General features: G+C 37.1%; 2 protein-coding genes across 7 annotated transcripts in view; both read right to left on the bottom strand.

Annotated features, from left to right (window-relative positions):
- ATP8A1 (ATPase phospholipid transporting 8A1) overlaps positions 1 to 20,083 on the bottom strand; it is a 235,328-nt gene that overhangs the window by 32,505 nt on the left and 182,740 nt on the right. For 5 of the 6 annotated variants that reach the window (XM_082390480.1, XM_082390482.1, XM_082390481.1 and 2 more), the window contains 7 exons: positions 18,992 to 19,175; positions 18,795 to 18,905; positions 12,100 to 12,174; positions 11,873 to 11,995; positions 8,134 to 8,212; positions 2,970 to 3,031; positions 714 to 770 (listed from right to left, as the gene is read on the bottom strand). In XM_082390480.1, the coding sequence (XP_082246606.1) occupies positions 714 to 770; positions 2,970 to 3,031; positions 8,134 to 8,212; positions 11,873 to 11,995; positions 12,100 to 12,174; positions 18,795 to 18,905; positions 18,992 to 19,175 (691 nt within the window). The remainder of the gene's footprint in view (positions 1 to 713; positions 771 to 2,969; positions 3,032 to 8,133; positions 8,213 to 11,872; positions 11,996 to 12,099; positions 12,175 to 18,794; positions 18,906 to 18,991; positions 19,176 to 20,083) is intronic. The other variant, XM_082390484.1, reaches the window with a different exon arrangement.
- Positions 1 to 20,083, bottom strand: part of BEND4 (BEN domain containing 4) — a 371,611-nt gene that overhangs the window by 276,828 nt on the left and 74,700 nt on the right. The window lies entirely within an intron of this gene.

The following is a 20,083-nucleotide window of genomic DNA, read 5'->3' as shown; positions in this document are numbered from 1 at the left end:
CGTTCCTTCTCTACCCGCTTTGGCAGGTCTCACCTTTCACTCTTATCTTTTTTATCCGCTACCATCTTTAAGCCTCCTTAGTTTTTGCTCCACATGCTCTCACTGAAAGATGCTAAGACACTTGTGTGAATATTAATCTCTGTGTTGATGACTGTCAAATCCAAATTTCTTGTGCCCATCTTTCCCTTGAGCATCTAACTTTCTTTTTATTTATTGGGTGGGTCTCTCTACCTGGATGTGAATATACTTCAATACTAACATATCTAAAATGGAACTTGTTTTATTCAGACTGGATATCTACAAATGTCTGAGGACAAATCTTTCTCTGATATTTTTGGCCTTCAGAATAATTTTCCAATGAGTTTTCTGCCAGTCTTGTGACACACTCTACTAAGAAAAGATTCCTAGTCAATAAGTTTGAAGGCTTCCTCCCTTCCAGGGATATTTACAATGTACAACAGTATATTAAGGGCTCTTGAGAAGTCTTGTGGTAAATAAACTTATTTAAGTTTTACTCAGTGTTTCCACACTACAGTCTCTAGTTCCCCCCAGTCTATTTCTGACTGCTTCCCCCCCAACCCCCAGTATAATTAACAACCTGTGGAACTAGGGTAAAGGGACACATGTAGTTAGAACGAAAAACAACAACAAAAATTAGTGACAACACATAAGTAAATGTGATATTCCTCGGTTGTGACTAAAGATTCTCTTACCCAGGTCCAATATGATGTCTCCAATCCAGCTTTCAAACACACAGTTATGACCACAAACTAAAACAGAAGGGAAATGTTATTTTATTTCATAAATATGATAGTTCATCAAATTGGACTGGTAGATGATTCACAGCTTGACTTGTACGTCCAACAAGCAAAGAAACAAGTGAGTTAGCTGGGTGGCCATGCTCACGGCCGGTTGGAAGTGCCATTTACAGCATCACATTCCCAGCTCCCTTCCCTGCCTTCTCCTCTCCCTCACTGGCTGACAGTCCAGCCATGAGCTTCTGAGCACGGGCCTGCCTACTTCTTGCGCAATTCATGAATAATGATGGAGAATCATCTATAGTAATCTTGGGTTTCCAAGCCTGCTTTAATTTTATTTTTTATCAACTGTAGTACTTAAAGCCTCCATTTTCTAAATTTTAAAGATAAACTGTAAAAGTAATGTAACTGGATATTTAGAAATCTGAACACTTACTCTGTAACTTTACTTACCTGAAACCCTGCAGAGTAGAATGTAAGAGCCTGTTCCATCTCCATGCTGTACACACCCATTGTCACTGGTGCCCATGCTACTAATTCTAAAGTAGGGGGAGCCGGGTTTAAAGAACTGCCCTGTGTTTTCCACAGGATAGCATAATGGCTAAATGGAGTCAGACTATATTGCCCTGGAGTCAGACTATTTGTGCTCAAGACTCCATCATTTATTAACTGTTCTGATAAGGCACAAGGCAAATTACTTGACCTCTCTGTGTCTCAGCTCCTTCATCTGTAAACGGGGACTGATAAAAGCTTACGTACTCTATAGGTAAAACACCAAGAACAGTGCTTAGCACTGCAGCATTATCTATTATTACCTATTTATAATCAAAAATATTAAATACTGTTAGTAGTCAAAGGAATTTGGGGCACTTTCAGTAGTTTGCTGGGATGGAAGTGTGACGCTTGCCTAGCACTGGTGATCAGTGGTGAGAGCTTCAAGGGCGCAGTCCTACTTTTGGGCACTGCAAGGGTCTGTACACAGTATTAGATGCTTTCCAGTGGCGTCAGAAAGTCAGGACAAAGTGAAGCATTTGAGCTTTCTCAGCGGGATATCTAACAGCAATTTAGGATAAATATCTGTAGAAATAAAACTCGTTAAAATTTAAGTATTTAAGCTATATAAAAAATTCTAAAACAAGAGAGAGATTTTCACACAAAGTTAAAGAAACACTCTCTCTTCAGCCTTGGATACTTTAAAGTCCTTCGTAGACATCTATGCCATCTACTTTATTTCTAAACTTAGTCCATCAAGTATTATTTCTGTTTTGCACTCATGTTGTACGAGAACAAACCACTAGCCCCCGAAATGTGTTTTTCTTTTTCTTTTTTTTTTTTTTTTACTACTTCATTGAGGTCAATGGAAAGGAGAGCCTCAATTTGCCAAAACCTTAATCCCTCTGTTACTTAATGGTCTTAACTTCCTATTATTCAGTTATTTAAACATCGTATTATAGTTTTTCCACCAACTGAGTCAGCCGTACCAATGGCCACTTAGTATTTAGGACAGCACACTGCCCCCTCTTGGGGGCCATGGAGAGGAAGGGACACTGGCTGGAGAATTCAGAGTTTAAGGTTGGAATAAACTTTTATTAGAGACTAACTGTGTGACCTTGAGCATTTGCATCCAAGTGGAGCTTTTGACCTTAGAGGGAAAAATGGTTTTAAAACCTTTTTTTGGCTCTTTAATGGCAGGGTGCGGCTCACACTCAACTGTGCATCTTCCGTAAGTGTTCGACATAGTGACTTAACACAGCGAGGTCCATGCCTTGCGTGGGTTAAACGTCCCAAAAGAGTGGAGATTTCTCTCCCAACTTTATTTTCATTAAGTTCTAGAATAATTATTGGTTTAACACCCAAGTAGAATGGTACTATTTGCCATAAATTTAGGAAAGCAAAAAAATATTAACAAGGGCAGTAAAATAAAACTGAGGAAGAAGGGACAAGGAAGAGAAAAAGGGAAAGTGAGGCAATAAGCGTAAAGAAGGAATATTGAAAATAAGAGCAACCAAAGGCCTATAAAGTCAGTGAACCTAAATGACATTTTTATACTCTAATATAAAATAATCTCTTACCAGTCAAAACATCTCATTTCATTTTTAAGAGGAAATGTAAACAACCCTTAAATCCAGAAACGCACACATTTAAATTTGAAAACGAGCTCATATGAAAATTCAATTTTATATGCAAACGAGGCAAATGTTCCACACTCACAGTGTAAACGAAGTTTCCCAACAGCAGGTAATCAGAGGTCTTCCCACTTCCAAATACAGTACCTGCATGAAAAGAAGAGGGACTTGCTAGAACCGAAAATAACTGAGGTCCTTTCAGAATCCTTTCAAAGACAAGTCAATTTAGGAGTGTTGAACAAAAGAAGGGGAACCAAGAGCCATACAATGGAGCCAGAAACGAGGCTAATTTAACAAAACACTGTATGAAGAAGTCTCATAAAGTTGCTTAACATGGGTCACAAATGAAAATCAAATTTCCAACAGTCAACATGAAGAAGGAAACTGGACTTGTTAACCAATTCTCAGGGTTCGTGAGATTTAAAAAAAAAAAAAAATCGTTCAAGTGGAGCTTAATGCTATGGGCAGTAAGACAGAAGGCATTCTGAACCCTTAATACAGAACTTTTTCACAGTATAGATGAGGGCTTTAGGGAGCCTTTTTACTATCTCTCCAAGTTGTTGGCACTGGACCAAAAAAGCAACTTACAGAGGGCTGGGGAGCACCAATATAATTCCAGGCACATGCCTCTTTGAGGATCTGGCTGAATTCAGGGGTACATCTAAAGGTATTTTGTTTTTCTAGCAATGACTAACAAACATGGCTTTAGATGAAGGGAGTGGTACTGACAAACCAAAATCACTATTACTGATTAAAAAAATCAAATAAAAAATGAAAAAATAACAATCATTTAATCATTGGTACCATTGAAAAATTTAAAACCCATGGTATGTGTCATACAGTATTTTACTTATGCACATATTTGACAATATTTATTCAAAGTCTAATATGGAAGTACAAAATATGTTAGAGTAAACTGAGAGGAGACATGGAGCATGGTGCTGGTATGAAGAAACAAGGAGAGCCAGGTGAGCTTTGGACATACAGACCAGGCGAGGTTCTGTTACAAGTTGTGTCATCTTGGTTTATTTATAATCAATCTCCATTGAATTCCGTTTCTTCACTTAAAAGATTGAGTGAAACTCCCTACTTTGGAGGAGCTTTGAGATTACAATGAGTTAAATATATAAAGCACCCAGCCATGCTCCACAGTGTGACCCTGCCTCCCCTCTAAGGTTTTCAGATAAAAGTAGCCAGGAAGGGCTGCTTATGGGGCAGCCCAGAAACCTAGGAGACTACCTTTCTCTATGGAGTATCCCATGATGAAGGACACAGGATCTGACGTGCTAACATGTCTTGTGGGTATGTTGTGGACAGACATAAATGTCTGCAATTAATCTGTGAACTTTCATAGAACCAAATTAACCAACTCAAATCTACAAAATAACTGAAAGCATCTTGTGATTACTTCTGGACTTCCATGCTTCTGCCATGTGGCACATTGGTTAGGTCCCTTAATCAATATAAGCAAGTTATCAAAAATAATCATAGTTGGGTCCAACTAAACCTTCTAGTCATCACTGGTTTGTCATAAGCTGGAGATTCATTTCAAAATCGAATCGAGGAAAAAAGTTAAAAGCCTGTTGTTGCGTTTATCAGGTTTGGCATTTGGATGATTTAGGTAAATTATTCGTGCTAAAACTTTCCGGTCTCTGGACCCCTTTACACTCTTAAAAATAATTAAGAATCCCTCAAAGCCTTTGTTTATGTGGTTTATATCTACCAATATTTACCAAATTAGAAATTAAGACAGAAATCTGAAAAATTTGTATTGATTTACCTAACAGTAATATACCCTATATATGTAACAAATTTTAAAAACAGATTTTATGAAACGTAACTATTCTCCCAAACAAAAAAATTAGTGTGAAAATCGGCACTGTTTTACATTTTTACAATCTCTTTAATGTCTGGGTTAATAGAGCTGGATTCTCACATTGTTTTGGTTGATATATATGAGGGAAATCCAAATTCACAGAGAGCTGGAGTTATAAAGGAGAGAAGTATTTTAGTAATCTTTTCTAATAATTGTGGTTATTCCTTGATACTACTTTAAAACTCAAGAAGTTTCTTACAGTGGTGGAGATAGTTTCCTAAAGGTTAGTAGCAGTGTAGAATCTGAAACTGTTTTGGTGGGAAGCATGCTGTCGTGCATATAGAAGTAGAGATATACTGTTGTACACACAAAACTTACATAATGCTATAAACCCATGTTACAATAAAAAAAAAATACACCTAACCTTAAAAAAAATCCATTGGTCCATTTTGCATTTTGAATGGATCTTTTACTTATGCACGATTCTGTAACCTCATGGAAGTAGCTGGCTCAGCTCACAACTCAAACAAGCCCCAAGACACTCTTACCTTGATAAAGCTGCTGCATGTTGGTATGCAGCCGAAGTGCTTTACGCATACTTCCCATTTTGTCACACAGAATATTCATAAGATGTGTATCGAGTTTCAGGATTTAATAAAAGTATTAGGTTTACAGCTTCTTCAAGGGCATTCTTAAGTGAAATAGCTTTTTGGGGTTGTTTTTTTAACGTGGGTGCATGGCAGTAAAGAATGACTACTAATACAATTGTACCCCTGTTTGTGTCAAGGTACCAGCAATTTTACCCACTATTCCTCTTGCATCAGCAATGAAAAAGACAAATAATGTCTTGATAATATAAAAAGTTTGAAACTATTAAATTTTGACCTCATTCATGGACCTGAAAAGGTCTTGAGTATTCTCAGGTGACCATATTTTGAGAAACGCTGAAGCAAGTGAATGAATGAATATTTAGCCGTACATTACATAGTTATTTCTATTTCTTCTGCACCCCATCCTTTCAAACGCTAAAGAAAACAAAAACTCTTTATGTAAAAATAAAAACAAGACAAAAAAAGCAGAATGTTAAAACACAATTTATGCTATATGTTATTATCTCTTAAGAAGAGAAAGCACATGTTCTCTGGACTTGGCTGGATTTGGGTTCCTCAGACAGCACCCCTTGCGAACTGGTTCTGCTGAGGCTGGCTGGCTTTGGCAGTTCCCCAGATAAATGCAAAGGGAGACTCGGGATCTGCTCTTCTGGGGCTGGAATTACTTAGGAATTCCTTTCAAACCCTGTCATTGCTGAAGTGTTTTGGATTGGTAAGGTGATTTGGAGGCCGCTTGGTTTGAGCTACTTTTGATATTAAGTTTCTCTTTTTCCTGATTTAGAACACTAAAATAGCAGTTTCATAGAGGGACATTCCTAGTTTTTCATACCTACATTGATTTTGCGTTATGAAAATAAACTACCTGGAGAACTTGTCTAAAGTTCTGTATCGTACCCTAGATTTCAACACCCTATGGCTCCCCTAAGTGAAAGCAATCCAAATGTCCATCAACTGATGAATGGATAAACAAAATGTGGTCTGTACATACAATGAAATATTATTCACCCATAAAAAGGAATGAAGTACTGATTAATGCCGCAACAAATATGAACTAAGGTCACATATTATGATTCCATTTATATGCAATGTCCAGAAAAGGCAAACCCACAGAGACAAAAATCAGTGGTTGCCAGGGGCTGGGGGAGGAGGAGGGGAAATGAGGAGTGACTGCTCATGGGAAGGGGGTGATGAAAATGTTCTGGCATCAGAAAGTGGGGACATTGGCACAATTCTGTGAATATACTAGAAACCACTGAATTGTACAATTTAAAAGGGTGAATTTTATGGTATGTAAATTTTATCTAAAAAAAAAAAATGCCACTGTGTCTCTCCTGGCCCACTGGGTCAATATTTTATATTTAATTAGATTTTCTTACCACACTTATTTCTATGGCCCAGAAAATGAGAAGTATTCACTGTTGGACTGTCAGAGTAGTTAATAAAGGAATGAGATGAAAATCTGCGACTAGGACATGAAAGTACTGCCTTCTCTGTGACACTCACACCCTCCCACTCATGCTCTCATGAACTTCTCCACAATGGACTGGGTGTTGACGGTGAGCCAGGCACTGCTCTAGGCACTACGAAAACAACAGTGAACTAAATGGACAGTTCCCTGCCCTTCTGGAGCTTTGATTCTAACAGAGGAGAATGATAGTTATAAAAAAAAAAAAAGCAAATATATCACACCCGATAAGCAAGCACCATGAAGAGGATACAGGAGGACGGGGAGAGGGGGGCAGCCGGGGTGGGGTTGGTGGGTCTCTGAGGCAGGGTGATCCGGGAGGGCCTCTCCGAGCACAGACCCGAGGGCAGGAGGGAGAGAGCAGCTGGAACATCTGGTGAAGATGAGGAAGAGCACAACGGCCTGCGGGCTGGAGCGTGGTGAGGGGGAAAGCTGGCTGGGGAAGAAGGAGAGCCGGGTGTGGTTAGCCAAGGCTGGGGCTGTGGATTTCTTTCTAAATGTGATAGAGCCTGTGGGGTTTTGCGGAGGGAGGCACCTGGTCTGATTTATGTTTTACAAGGATCCCTCTGTAGGTGGGATAGAACATCTGGCACTGCATTTCATGGGCCAGCGTTAACTCACAGGCTGAGAGGACGGCCAGTACCTCTAAAGGACGCAAAGATCCTTGGGTGGAGGTGTCATGTTTGAAGTACTGTAGTTTGAGAGCTGAATGGTCAGCCATCTTCCTCAGGATCTCAGGGCAAGTTCTGCTCCGGACACAGTAGCACCAGCTTAAGCGTCCCAGGGACCTCTTTTCTAAAGTGGCTACTTAATCATTTTTATGTGTAGAGGAAATTCACCATAAGCCTATCTCTCAAAACTGACAGAATAACATCACCCTCTCAAAGCAAGCAGAGAAAAGTGTACACTCCAAGATGAACTTAAAGACATATTAAAAATCTCATTTAAAGCTCTGGCTCAAGTACTTGAAAGTACTAGCATGTCTTATTAGGTTCAGTATAAAGAGTTGATACAAGCCTCACAGGTATAATAAATAGATCACATAAAATATTAGCACTATTGTCTTCAAACTGTACATCAACAGAGGAAAAAAAAGAGCCCTAAAATTTAACTCTCTGCAAGTTTGGAAAACATGAGAAGTAGAGAAGAAAGGCTTTGCATATATTAAATCACTTTGCTCCCAAAGGAACAGTAAAAATCTTTAAAGTGTGTACAACGTTTAGATGCATGTATTTTAGGTTAAGGAAAAATACCATAACACGAAACACTGCTATAATTTTTAACGTATATTGACAATGAATTATTTTTCTAAACAAGTAAAAAGTCATCTCTTAGCATGCATATCCTTTCTACTTACCATACTGAAGGGCTTTTAGTGGAAACCAAAACAGAATAACTGAGTGGAAGAGGCCATTTAAACAATGAACCCAGAAAACCTGAGGGAAAACAAAAATCCATGAGAACCATTTGCGATAAACTAGCTCTGTGAACCCTGACCTTTCTTTTTATCTGTGAGCTAGATTCACAAAACGTGTTTCTCTCGGGCCACCACTGTGAATTAATAGAACTGACAGACACTTTCTGCCTCTTAGACCTTCATGGGTCATTTATTTATTTTTATGTTTCTCAAAATGTTTTTTCAGCTTCACTGAAATTTTTTCTACTTCTTAAAAACCAAGTATTAAAAGTTTAAATTTCTGCCTTAAAAAGAAAATAAAATTTCAAATAACTGTAGACCGTGAAATTCTTTAAGTGGGACTATTTTCATAATTCCAGAAGAATAGACTTTTGAAAAGATTGTAATTTAGTGAAATCCCTACTTTCTCTTTTCCATGTGCAATAAAAGTGTAAACTTTTTAATGGTAAGGATATAGTGCATTCTCTCTCTCTCTCTCTCCCTCCACACACATACACACACACACAAAAAATAGCAAGTGTAACACTTAAGTTGTATAATTCCTTAAAGCAAAGCATTTTCACTAGGACCGAAGTAATAAAAGACTTTCATAATTTTTAAACACCTGTCAACATCAAACTTCATACAATTATAACGTCATTTAATTGTTATTGCTTTCTCATCTATTGTATTTTAAGAACAAGAAAGCAAGTATCACTGATCTTTTCTTTGTAACATGGATGTGAAAGATTAAGTTATAGAAAAACTGTTTAGAACTCTTATGGCCCTTTGAATGGTTGCAGTTTTGTCATTCAAAATTGCTTCTTGCAAACAAAACCTATGCTAAATAAAATAGGCATGTATTAACAGTTTTAAGCTGTTCAAACAACAGAAATTAAGTTGCCTGCCTCCCAAAATTTTCCACTGTGATCTCAACCTCCTTTGTTAGTTCACCCAGCCACACCGGGTTGTATGATCCAATTTACGCTCCAATACATTACACATTTGAACTTGTGTTACTCATTAACCTTTGTCTCTTCTCCTCACTATGTCATTACTGCAAGTTTTTATTTGACAGAAAGCACAGGTGGGTGCAAGAAAAATTAGTTCTACTTTTCCATTTTCCTGACTGATACTTATTGTCACATGTTAATCCTTTAACCCCTGTCATGACCTCAGAACCTCCGACCCTTTTTACCATAACAAACGTAATCATCATCATTCAGGGCAACAGTGCTTCTACATTGGGGACCCGCAGCAATTGCTGTGTATACAAATATGCATTTTGTAACCATGTGTCCCTGAATTTTAAAATGTTCATATGGGATTTATTCAAATAATTTTCACTGAAATCATTAGAAAAAACCATAAACCCTATAAAAATTGTTGGCATCTTGTGTATCTATAAATATTTAAATGAATACTGGAGTTGTAGAATCTATTTGGGTTGATCTGGTAACTTTTCTAAATGCATGGGCTTTGCAGACAGTGAAATACTTTGTATACAACAAAAGAATAGCAAAAAGTACAAGGAAGGATGCTCACACATAAAACTATATATGACCTGCTACACCTTTTCACTAGCCACAAAGCTGTTTCCAAGTCGCCATATGCAAAGGGCGTGAAAGGATGTGACTTTCTAGAAGAGTTTTTTTTTTAAATAAATAAATTTATTTATTTATTTATTTATTTATTTTTGGCTGCGTTGGGTCTTCATTGCTGCACGCGGGCTTTCTCTAGTTGTGGTGAGCAGGGGCTACTCTGCGGTGCGCGGGCTTCTCATTGTGGTGGCTTTTCTTGTTGCAGAGCACGGGCTCTAGGCACACGGGCTTCAGCAGTTGCAGCACGTGGACTCAGTAGCTGTGGCTCACAGGCTCTAGAGCGCAGGCTCTGTGGTTGTGGTGCACAGGGCTTAGTTGCTCCGTGGCATGTGGGATCTTCCCAGACCAGGGCTCGAAACCGTGTCCCCTGCATTGGCAGGTGGATTCTTAACCACTGCACCACCAGGGAAGTCCCTCTAGGGGTGGTTTTGGGTAATCCTGTGAGGATCAGTTTATGTTTATAAGCAACAGTACCATGGCCAAGGTAGTGGCTGGGAAGTTAACTCTTGAGAGAGCACCGTGGAGCCTGAGCTACGGGAGATGGGGAAGTGTGACTGAGGTTGATGTAACTGCCTGGGTCGGTGAGGATTACTGTTAGCATGCCAGTAGGCCTGGAACCTTCCCAGCTCTCAGATTACATTTTCAAGGAAACAAGAGCTCATGGTCCATTGTATCTGCCCTGATATGGCTTTCCGTCACTTGAAAATACTCACCATAGGTAATGAAAAACATTACAGCAAGGCAGTGGAATTTAACACAAACTGGACATCAAAATTAAATTTTAAAGAATCAAAAAATAAAACATTTAAAAATAAGAGCATAGACATTGCATATTATAAATAGCAATGGTTTTAAGAGACCACTAAAAATACTTTTTAGAACCAATGGTGTAAGTCAAAGAACGCTTTAGTTTTTTTTTTTTTTTTTTTTTTAATTTAACCAAATTCAGTTGTTTAAAACCATGCCCTCAAGTTGTATGCATCTGCACACCTGGACACACTGTGCACAGTGCATTCTTCAAGACCTCATCTCAGAAGATGAATAACATCCTGGTGATAAACTTAACATCATCATTTACTGTAGGAGGTTAGAGGCACTGACACACCTGTTTCACTCTATTCCCTTGATATACTGAGTACAAATGTCATTTGAGAATTTTATGAAATAATAAATATTTAAAATATCCTACATTAATTTCCTAAATTCAGAACACTGAATTTAGGTTACATGTAATTATTAGTAACATAACATGCATAGCATAATAAACATGCACTATATTGACTGGGAAAAAATTCTGTGAAGGTGTATTTGATACTTTTATTATCGTTTCAAAACGGCATCCACCTTGACTGTTATAAAATTAAAAAAAATTTTTTCCTCCCTCACACTGGATAGAAACACGAATTACTAACATACTAGTGGAAACATTTTAGAATAAATAACTGCAGGAAAGTAAACTCTTCAGGAAATTAGATATTTTTGTTGCTGAGATGAAGAAATACCATGGACCACAAAGATGACAGGAGCCCATGGCTTGTTATGTAGGACATAAACCCGGAATATGATTTTAGATAAAGCGTTGGATATTTAATCTTGTATTAAATTTTATGTCTTGGAAATACTGAGTATTATGGCTGAGTTATCTACCAGAGACTATATTTTCAATGCCCAATACAAACAACCTAATATTCCAATAAGGACAAGGTTATTCCACAAAACAGAAAATTAGAAAAGAATGATATATTACCTCTCACCACTTTATATGTGTAAGGACAGTCCTTGTCCTGCAGTACTGACCCCTGTGAGGAGTGACCATTGCCCCAGAACACTGTAAAGACAGAAAGTCAGAGGGCCCAAGGGGCACCTCTTCTGCCTGCTAGACCCAGTTTACTGCTGCCTGGCAAACCCCAGTGAATTGTGGCTATAGTTCAAATCTATAGCAAAACAAAACAAAGCAACTTCTCAGTCCATATCAGAACACTAAGCAAATCTGACCTGTCATGGTCAGGACCCTGGAGTTGTTTCCTTGGCTTTAGAAGATCCAATGCCCCAAGCAATTGGAGCAGTAAAGCAAGTCCCACCAGGGCACTGGTTCCTACCTTGGTGTTGAAGTCCAGGGCATTCTGAGATGTTTTGTATAATTCAGGATACTTCAACATATTCTCTTTTCTGCATGATCTCTCAAATATTCCCAGAGTTAAGGGTGGCATTGCTGTAAACATCTAAAGTGCACAAACTCGTCATTATACCAGGCAGCCAAATGGAGGGTGAACGTCTATCTCAAAGTATTCAATAGAACAGGAATAATAAAAAGTCCTAAACTTACCACGTTATAAAGACCTATGCACCATCTCTCAAAGAGGATCTGTCCAGAAAAGCCATTAACGAAGGCAAACCAGATCTAGGAAGAAAACAATCCCAAACCCCCCAAATTAGAACACAAAAACCATAAATTCGTTGCTTAGAATCTGCTGTATACTCAACCACTGCATAAAAGCCTCACTGACATAGTATTTTCACGACTCTCTTGAAAATGGCATTTTTTTGGTTTGCTTTTTAATTTGAAGGGATTCTTTCGTAAGGTCTTTGCTATTTAAGTCAGAATTGGTTCCACTTGTTGAATCAAAAAAGAACTATATCAATGGGCAATCACAGACTTTAAAAAAAATTAGATATAACCTTGTTTCCTAAAAGGCACTTTAGAGAATATATTTTATGCAATTAAAATTTTAGAGCTTTAATTCCCTTTTAAAATATCTACCTTCTGATAGCTATTTAAAGATTATTGTTGTTTTCATTATAATTAAAAATTTGTTTATTTAGAAAATAAAATAGTTTCCTATAATAATACCATCACCATTTATTTTCTTCCACTTTGGTTGTATTCATGTAGTAGTTCATTTATATATATTCATAGATTTATCTTACTGGAAAGCTATATATAGTGTCATGTCCTGCTCCTCTCCTTAACATTATATAATACACATTTTTCTTAAGTTGTTACATGTCCTTTAAAATGATGTTAATGGACATATATCCCCTACAGTGTGGCTATAACTGTTTTAGCTTGCTTCTGGATATTTAGCTTGCTTCTGGTTTTTGCTATTATACATAATTCTGAACTGAATATTCTTGTACAGAAATCCTAAACATCTCTTTCTTAGGATGAATTATTTTTTAATAAAAATAGCTTTATTGAGGTATAACTGACATACAAAAATGACACACATTTAATGTATACAATTTGGTGAGTTTGGGCATATGCATGCATGCATGCATGAAACCATCACCTAATCAAGGTAACAGACATATCTATCACCTCCAAAATTTCCTCATGTCCTTTTTTCTTTTTCCTTTTAGGATGAATTCTTAGAAGTAGAATTAATGGGTCAAAGAACATAACTTTTTTTTTTTTATGGTTCTTGATAATTATAGCCATCAGAATGCAAAATTTGAATTTATATATTAAAAATATATATTTTAATATAATAAATGTGCTTCTTTATATAAAAATATTTTGTAGCTTAAATTTATGCTTTGATTAAAAACAAATCTTTAATAGAGCAACACGTTCTTATACATTTTGCAGTTCTCTTAAAAACAGAAAGCTTAACTTTGGCTACAAAATTAAGGGGCAGTATAGGGAAACTTTCTCCAGCATGTTTAAGACAAATGGAAAATTAAAGTGAATATCAGTAAATCAATAATCTCCGAATTATTTTTTTAAAAAGCAGACATAAAATGTAATTAAAAATCACATTCATCTGGAAGAGTAAAATGTCTGGTCCAACAATGAGATTACATAAACACAAACACAAAGCCAAAACATAACAACAACAACCGAAAACCAGTTAGGGGACAGCGGTCTGGACATGCCGGTCAAGTGAATTTTTGAATTGGAGTTGCAGGGACTTTGCTACACTTCACGTTTCATTTAACCTCATTACGGAAGCATGAACTGCTACAAACTCACCATTTATCAGTATGTACCCAGGCTGGCCTCCCTATGAACAGTTTCTGTACCCACATTGATCTTTTTCCTTTTTATAGCGGAAAGGAATGACTGAGTGTATATAAAAACCAGTGTCGGCTTCATGAGATGGAAAAGAGAACAAAGTAGCAATAGCACATGAAAAATAAGTCCAAATTGTGTTAGGCTTGTAACACACATTAACAACAAAAAGAACAGAAGCATAGAAATCAGAGGCAAATCTGAAATTCTTACTTGCTTTGCTACATATATTTACAGAAAAAATTTGAACATGTGCCCTCTGCTAGGAGCCAGATCACTCACTGCTACACGCAAACCTGAAAAGAACTTAGCATCGTCACATGAAGTTAAATTTATTCCTTCGGGTGCTGCTGACTTTAAACTTTTTTTTTTTTTTTTTTTAAAGCATTAAGTAGACACAAATTGACAAGACAGACTTCAATGCTATCTATTGTGTTTTCACACTTGGCCTTTTTGAGATGTGGATTATGTAAATACATATTTGTGATGCTCTGGGTGACGGTAATGGTTCTCCCCGAAGGCAACTGTGATCTATTGGGGTATTCAGATTTCTTAGGGTATGATGGTAATATAAAGAATTTTTAAACACAAACTTTCAGTTATGGCCTTAGTAGTCTAAGAAGATACAGTCTAATCTTCATTGGTCTGAAGAAAGCCAAAGCTGCATGCGTACCAAATTCCTCTAATGGACATGATTTGGCTCAAGGCTTATAGTGATAAATGCATTTGTAATCATCAATACTGCATAATAGGAGAAATTTATGTTAATAAATGTGTGTGTTAATGAACATTTGTAAATGTGAATGGCCTCCTGGCCTCTTTGTACGTAACTTTCCGTGCTGATTAAAACACCACTACGAGCTTGAAATTTAGGAATCTCCCTCAAATCAATGGATATTTACATAACGTTTCCAGTTCAAAATAACTTGCAAATAAACCAGCATGCTCGCGGTCCAAGTTTATTTTAAAATGCACCACTTGAAGGCTTTATGAGAGAAATGCAGACATTTTTAAGTGGAAAGCTATCAACACATTTTTACCGTTTCATTTTTCCTACTGAAAGGTATGTGAGCATGTTTCTAGAAAGACTCTTCCTGCACTTTAGAAAGTTAATATTCTAATTTCTTTTTTTAAAAAAGGAGAAATGACTAGATAGGAGTTGATCCTTCCAATATAGTACACATCTTCATACAAACATTTTGGCATTGAAGTTTACATATTTTAAAGGAAAAGAGGTTTTTTAACAGTGAAGAAGTCTACCAGAAGGCTGATTTCACGTTAGTCTGAGATTTGTAGTTAAAAGATATATTAGAAATGCATCCCATACTTAATAAAACAACACCTAAATTACTATAAATACATAAAAGTCCCTCCTTTGACTCAACAAAACCATGGATGCAGAAAGAAAACATCAGCCCCTCTGGGGAGGTATCTAAATTATTTAAAGTCACAGGAAATCCATATCCCAGCACAACTTGCTGGGAAAGTATCACCCCATTGACTTTAATCAAAGCTTCTGGAAATTAGAAACGCTACATTGCTTTGGGATCTTGCTGGAAAACCTGGATGTGACTGATTATTTGGAAGAAAAGGTCTTATTTTGCTAGGAAGGAGTTAGATGTTTCAGAGAAATTGAAAAAAAAAAATCTCTTTAGAAAATGTCAGTAATTTCAGTGAACACCTAGGGCTGCTGCTGGGCGGCCACCATAAGCAAGTGCTTTATACTGCCACCTGCCAAATCTGTATTTATTTGTTTGACTGTAATTTATGGCAACGGAGTAGCTAGATAGTGACATTCCTGGCAGTATGGCGATGGCAAAAGCAGTTCTTGCAGATAATCTATAAAACCCGTAGCATTCCATACCATTCCTTTATTAGCAAGGAAACTTCAGACCTGCCTGTCCTGGTATTATTTTCTAATTTCCATGTCCTAGTAGAGGCGTGGCAGTTAAAACTTCACAGACATTTCCCCGAGGGAGCATTTCTGCATATTAAACAGCAGCTTACAAATAGTCAGTGAGTATTCTGCTCCCACGCCTGAACAGCACAAAAAACTGAAAGGGGAGATTCGAGACTGGCAGTTGTCCTCACTAGAGACATTCAATGATGTGTTTTCTGTCTATTCATTCACAGTATTGACATGAGCCATTAACATCTGCAGAACTTGTTTTAGCTGGCAAAAGTTGGGTATCCGGGAATTGATTTAAGAGGTCAATTCATTTCCAAAATAGTTGAATTATATTCAAAATACATTTCCATAAACTGTTAAAAGAAAAATAAACTTACGAGATTTCCAGTAAAGTTTAGGACTTACTTCCCTTTCAACATGTAAAGAATCTGATCAGTGTTAAATATCTCTCGAAGAGGCTTTAAATTCAAAGCCTAGTAAAATTTAGGGCTAATCAACCACAAATCACATAACTCTGGATTTGAAACAGAGCATGCAGATTTAGTTTTTCATTTGAGCTTAATATCTTTTATTTCTCCCATTAGACATAATTTTGACCACTTCATTGTTGATTGTCAAATAGATTTAAGAAGTGGCAAGTTGAGTACTCATTTCTTTTTACAAAATTAATATTTTGTAAGCAGATTTACTGCTGCCAGTGGCTTTAAACTCCTTGTACCTTCAAGAGTATATGTAAATAAACTGTATAAATTGATATTCTTTTGAATGTCAATGTTTTGGGATGAGAAGAAAATATAACTAGAAAAGTTAGGACTATAGGGGAGACTGGGAATTACAAATAATTATATTAGAAAATAATCACAAATTTATATAAACAAAAAGAATATTTTGTGTGATCTCATAAGCTATTTTGGAAGTGCATTTTGCTTCAAAACACAGACTATTCCAGACCAAATTCAGCAGTAATGAACAATAAGTAAATTAATAGATTATCTTATTCATGTTTCCAAGTATTTAAAGTGTTTATTTTATCTAATGGGTTGCAACCTAATTATAGATTTTTAGTGACCAATAAATAAAACTACCTGCACACTTCAAAACTAAGTTTTATTTTTATTAGTCTGACTCATAATAAGAACTATGCTCAATCAACATTTTGCTAAGGAGATAAACATTCAGAGGCATAAAGAACAGCTGAAGCAAATATACAGCAGTTCCCAACTAATGTATCAATAGGGGAAATGTGGAGTCTACTGATTGTTTTGTTTATGGTGTTACTTCTGCGGTGTGAAGTATGGGATATTATTTCCACATGGCATATGGTTAGGTGGTGTCTCTTCTGATAGATGTGTAGAAACAGTCAACAGAGTAGAGGGCAAGGTGGCATAAACAAACATCTGTAAGGGACCCCAGGGCAGATTTATGAGGGTGTAGGCAGGTCCTCTGACACTGGAAGATGGAGGGTTTTCTTAACAAGCTATGGAGAGCTCATTGTCATGCTTTGTGAAGCTGCAAGAGGAGCAATAAACTGGTAACACCTAGAGTTTAAGTATTACAAATATAGCTTCTGATGATAAAATGGTCATATGTTAAAAAAAAAAAAGATAAATAACTTATTTATCACATCCTGAGTGTTCAGTTTACTTATTCATCTACTGGTGCTGTGCTCTCCAGGGGGGTAGCCACTGGCCATGTGGCTCGTGAACACTGGAAATGTGATTAGTCCAAACTGAGATATACTGCATGTGTAAAATACACACCAGATTGTGAACACTTAGTATGAAGAAAAGAATGTGAAATATTGCATTAATAATTTTTTATAGTGATTCCATGTTGAAATAATACTATTGAGTATACCGAGTTAAATGAAATATAATTTAAAATTAATTTGGGCTTTAATTTTGACTTGTTGTTAATGTGGTTCCCAGAAAATGTAAAATTACACATGTGGCTTGTTTTACATTTCTATTGGCAAGCTTCTGGAGGCTAGGAACCTTGCTTGATTTACTTCGTACTTGGTGAACTAAGCCTGGTGCCTGGCATCCAGCAGGTACTGCAAAAATATTTGCAGAACAAAATGCATCCTCTTAAAAGTGATATTCCTGACCCAGGTTAACTTTTCATGTTAAAAAATGATGTTATATTTGCTACATGAAAAGGAATATAGAAATTCCTTTGGCACAGGAACTGAATTATTCTGATAATTCTTAGACAAACTCCTCATTATCTAGACTCTTTTCACCTACCAAACTCAGAAACCAAAACAGACCCGAGGGGCTTCCCTGGTAGCGCAGTGGTTGAGAATCTGCCTGCCAATGCAGGGGACACGGGTTCGAGCCCTGGTCTGGGAAGATCCCACGTGCCGCGGAGCAACTGGGCCCGTGAGCCACAATTACTGAGCCTGCGCGTCTGGAGCCTGTGCTCCGCAACAAGAGAGGCCGCGATAACGTGAGGCCCGCGCACCGCGATGAAGAGTGGACCCCACTTGCCGCAACTAGAGAAAGCCCTCGCACAGAAACGAAGATCCAACACAGCCTTAAAAATAAATAAATAAATAAAAATAAAAAAAACCCCAAAAAAACAGACCCGAACAGCAAGAATACTTGTATATAATTATGTAAGTCTGAAACATAATAAGAAGTACAAGATGACCAATATTAGCAAAACTACCTGTGTATTTTTCCTGATTAGACCCCTCAGTAGAACTGATAGCCTCAGTTTTATGTCCACTATTCCCTTCCTTTTCTTGTTAAACACAGTTTTGCTTGTGTACATCCCTAAAGAGTGTACTGACTTCTCTCGTATGTTTTTGAACTTTATAAAAAAAAATGCTACATAGTTTGTAGTCTTTTAAAAGCCGAACACATTACTTCATTAGCAATTGTAATTCATCATTTCTTACCAAAGCAATATAATGTTTTTAGCCACAATTCCAACATTATTCTCCATGGCTGACGAACTTTTTGTTTTAACATATTTAGAAGTTATAAAAAGTGGGCAAATGAAGGATTAATTAAAGGGATAAGGAAATGTCTTCACAAAAAAAAGTTTCAAATATATATGCAAATGACAAGGATTTTTAAACTGAACTTGGGATTACCTCAATAATATAGAGGACTATATTCTTGTAGAAGCAGTACAAAATGCACTTGGAGACTCTGTTATAGTTCCAGGCACCATGAACCATCAACAAATTCTTCAAATATTTGAACTAAAATAAGAATGGAAAAAAATTAGTATTTTCCTCTTCATAGTGTCAGTTGACAAACAGTGTGTTTTACAGAAATGATGCTTTACCTGAGCTATGGAGTAGTCAGAAGAATTGGCTGCCTGAAGGCCTTCATTGCCACTTATTCCAACTCCAACATGTGCCGTCTGTATCATGCTGACGTCATTTGCTCCATCGCCAATGGCAAGTGTTATGACTTTAACTTGTTTCTTAACCATCTCAACAACTTCAGATTTTTGAAGAGGAGAAACCCTTAAATTAGAACAAATTATTAATTAATTTTGTTTTTTGAAAAAGGGAATTTTAAGATGTCACTGTCTTGAAGCATAAAAGCAGCAGAAGAGACAAATGAATAGGTCTCTAAAGAATCATCACGGAGAAGTCTTAGGTTTACAAATGTTTAGTTCTCTGTTAGCCTGGTTTGCCACTTTAAGGGAAAAATAAAGGCTTGGAAACAAACCTCTAGGTGACAGATAGAAACTACAATGCCTTGTTAAGTACTAGTTTACCAGAATGTGTGCATAAATTTGTTTTAAAAAATGACATTTGAGGGCTTCCCTGGTGGCGCAGTGGTTGAGAATCTGCCTGCTAATGCAGGGGACACGGGTTCGAGCCCTGGTCTGGGAAGATCCCACGTGCCGCAGAGCGGCTGGGCCCGTGAGCCACAATTGCTGAGCCTGCGCGTCTGGAGCCTGTGCTCCGCAACAAGAGAGACCCGCGCATCACGATGAAGAGTGACCCTCGCTGGCCACAACTAGAGAAGGCCCTCGCACAGAAACGAAGACATAACACAGCCATAAAATAAAATAAATAAATAAATAAATAAAAATAAAAAAAAAAATGACATTTGAGTTCAGATATTCCATTACTTCCTAACAAATAATATCAGAACTTCTAATTCTTCATTTTTGAAGAAAAAGAAAGCCAGAAAGGCTGTTGAATGGTAGTCCAAACACTAACTGTTCTCCTATACCTTGAAAATAAAAGTTTTGAGCCTCCATAAGCTGATCTTAGATGATGTACTACACATTTAAAACAACTTAAATTAACAGTAGGGAATAAGCTAACTTCTCAACCTGCTCTCAGCCAACCTGGTGAATCAACCAAAGTAAATACCAAGCGCTTGATTACATAGCTCATGTGCCTCAATTTTCTTCCGA

This window comes from Balaenoptera borealis, assembly GCF_965194805.1.
Source record: "Balaenoptera borealis genome assembly, chromosome: 4".
NCBI lineage: Eukaryota > Metazoa > Chordata > Mammalia > Artiodactyla > Balaenopteridae > Balaenoptera > Balaenoptera borealis.
The sequence above is the reverse complement of the archived record's forward strand: the minus strand, read 5'-3'. Positions and strand labels throughout refer to the sequence as shown.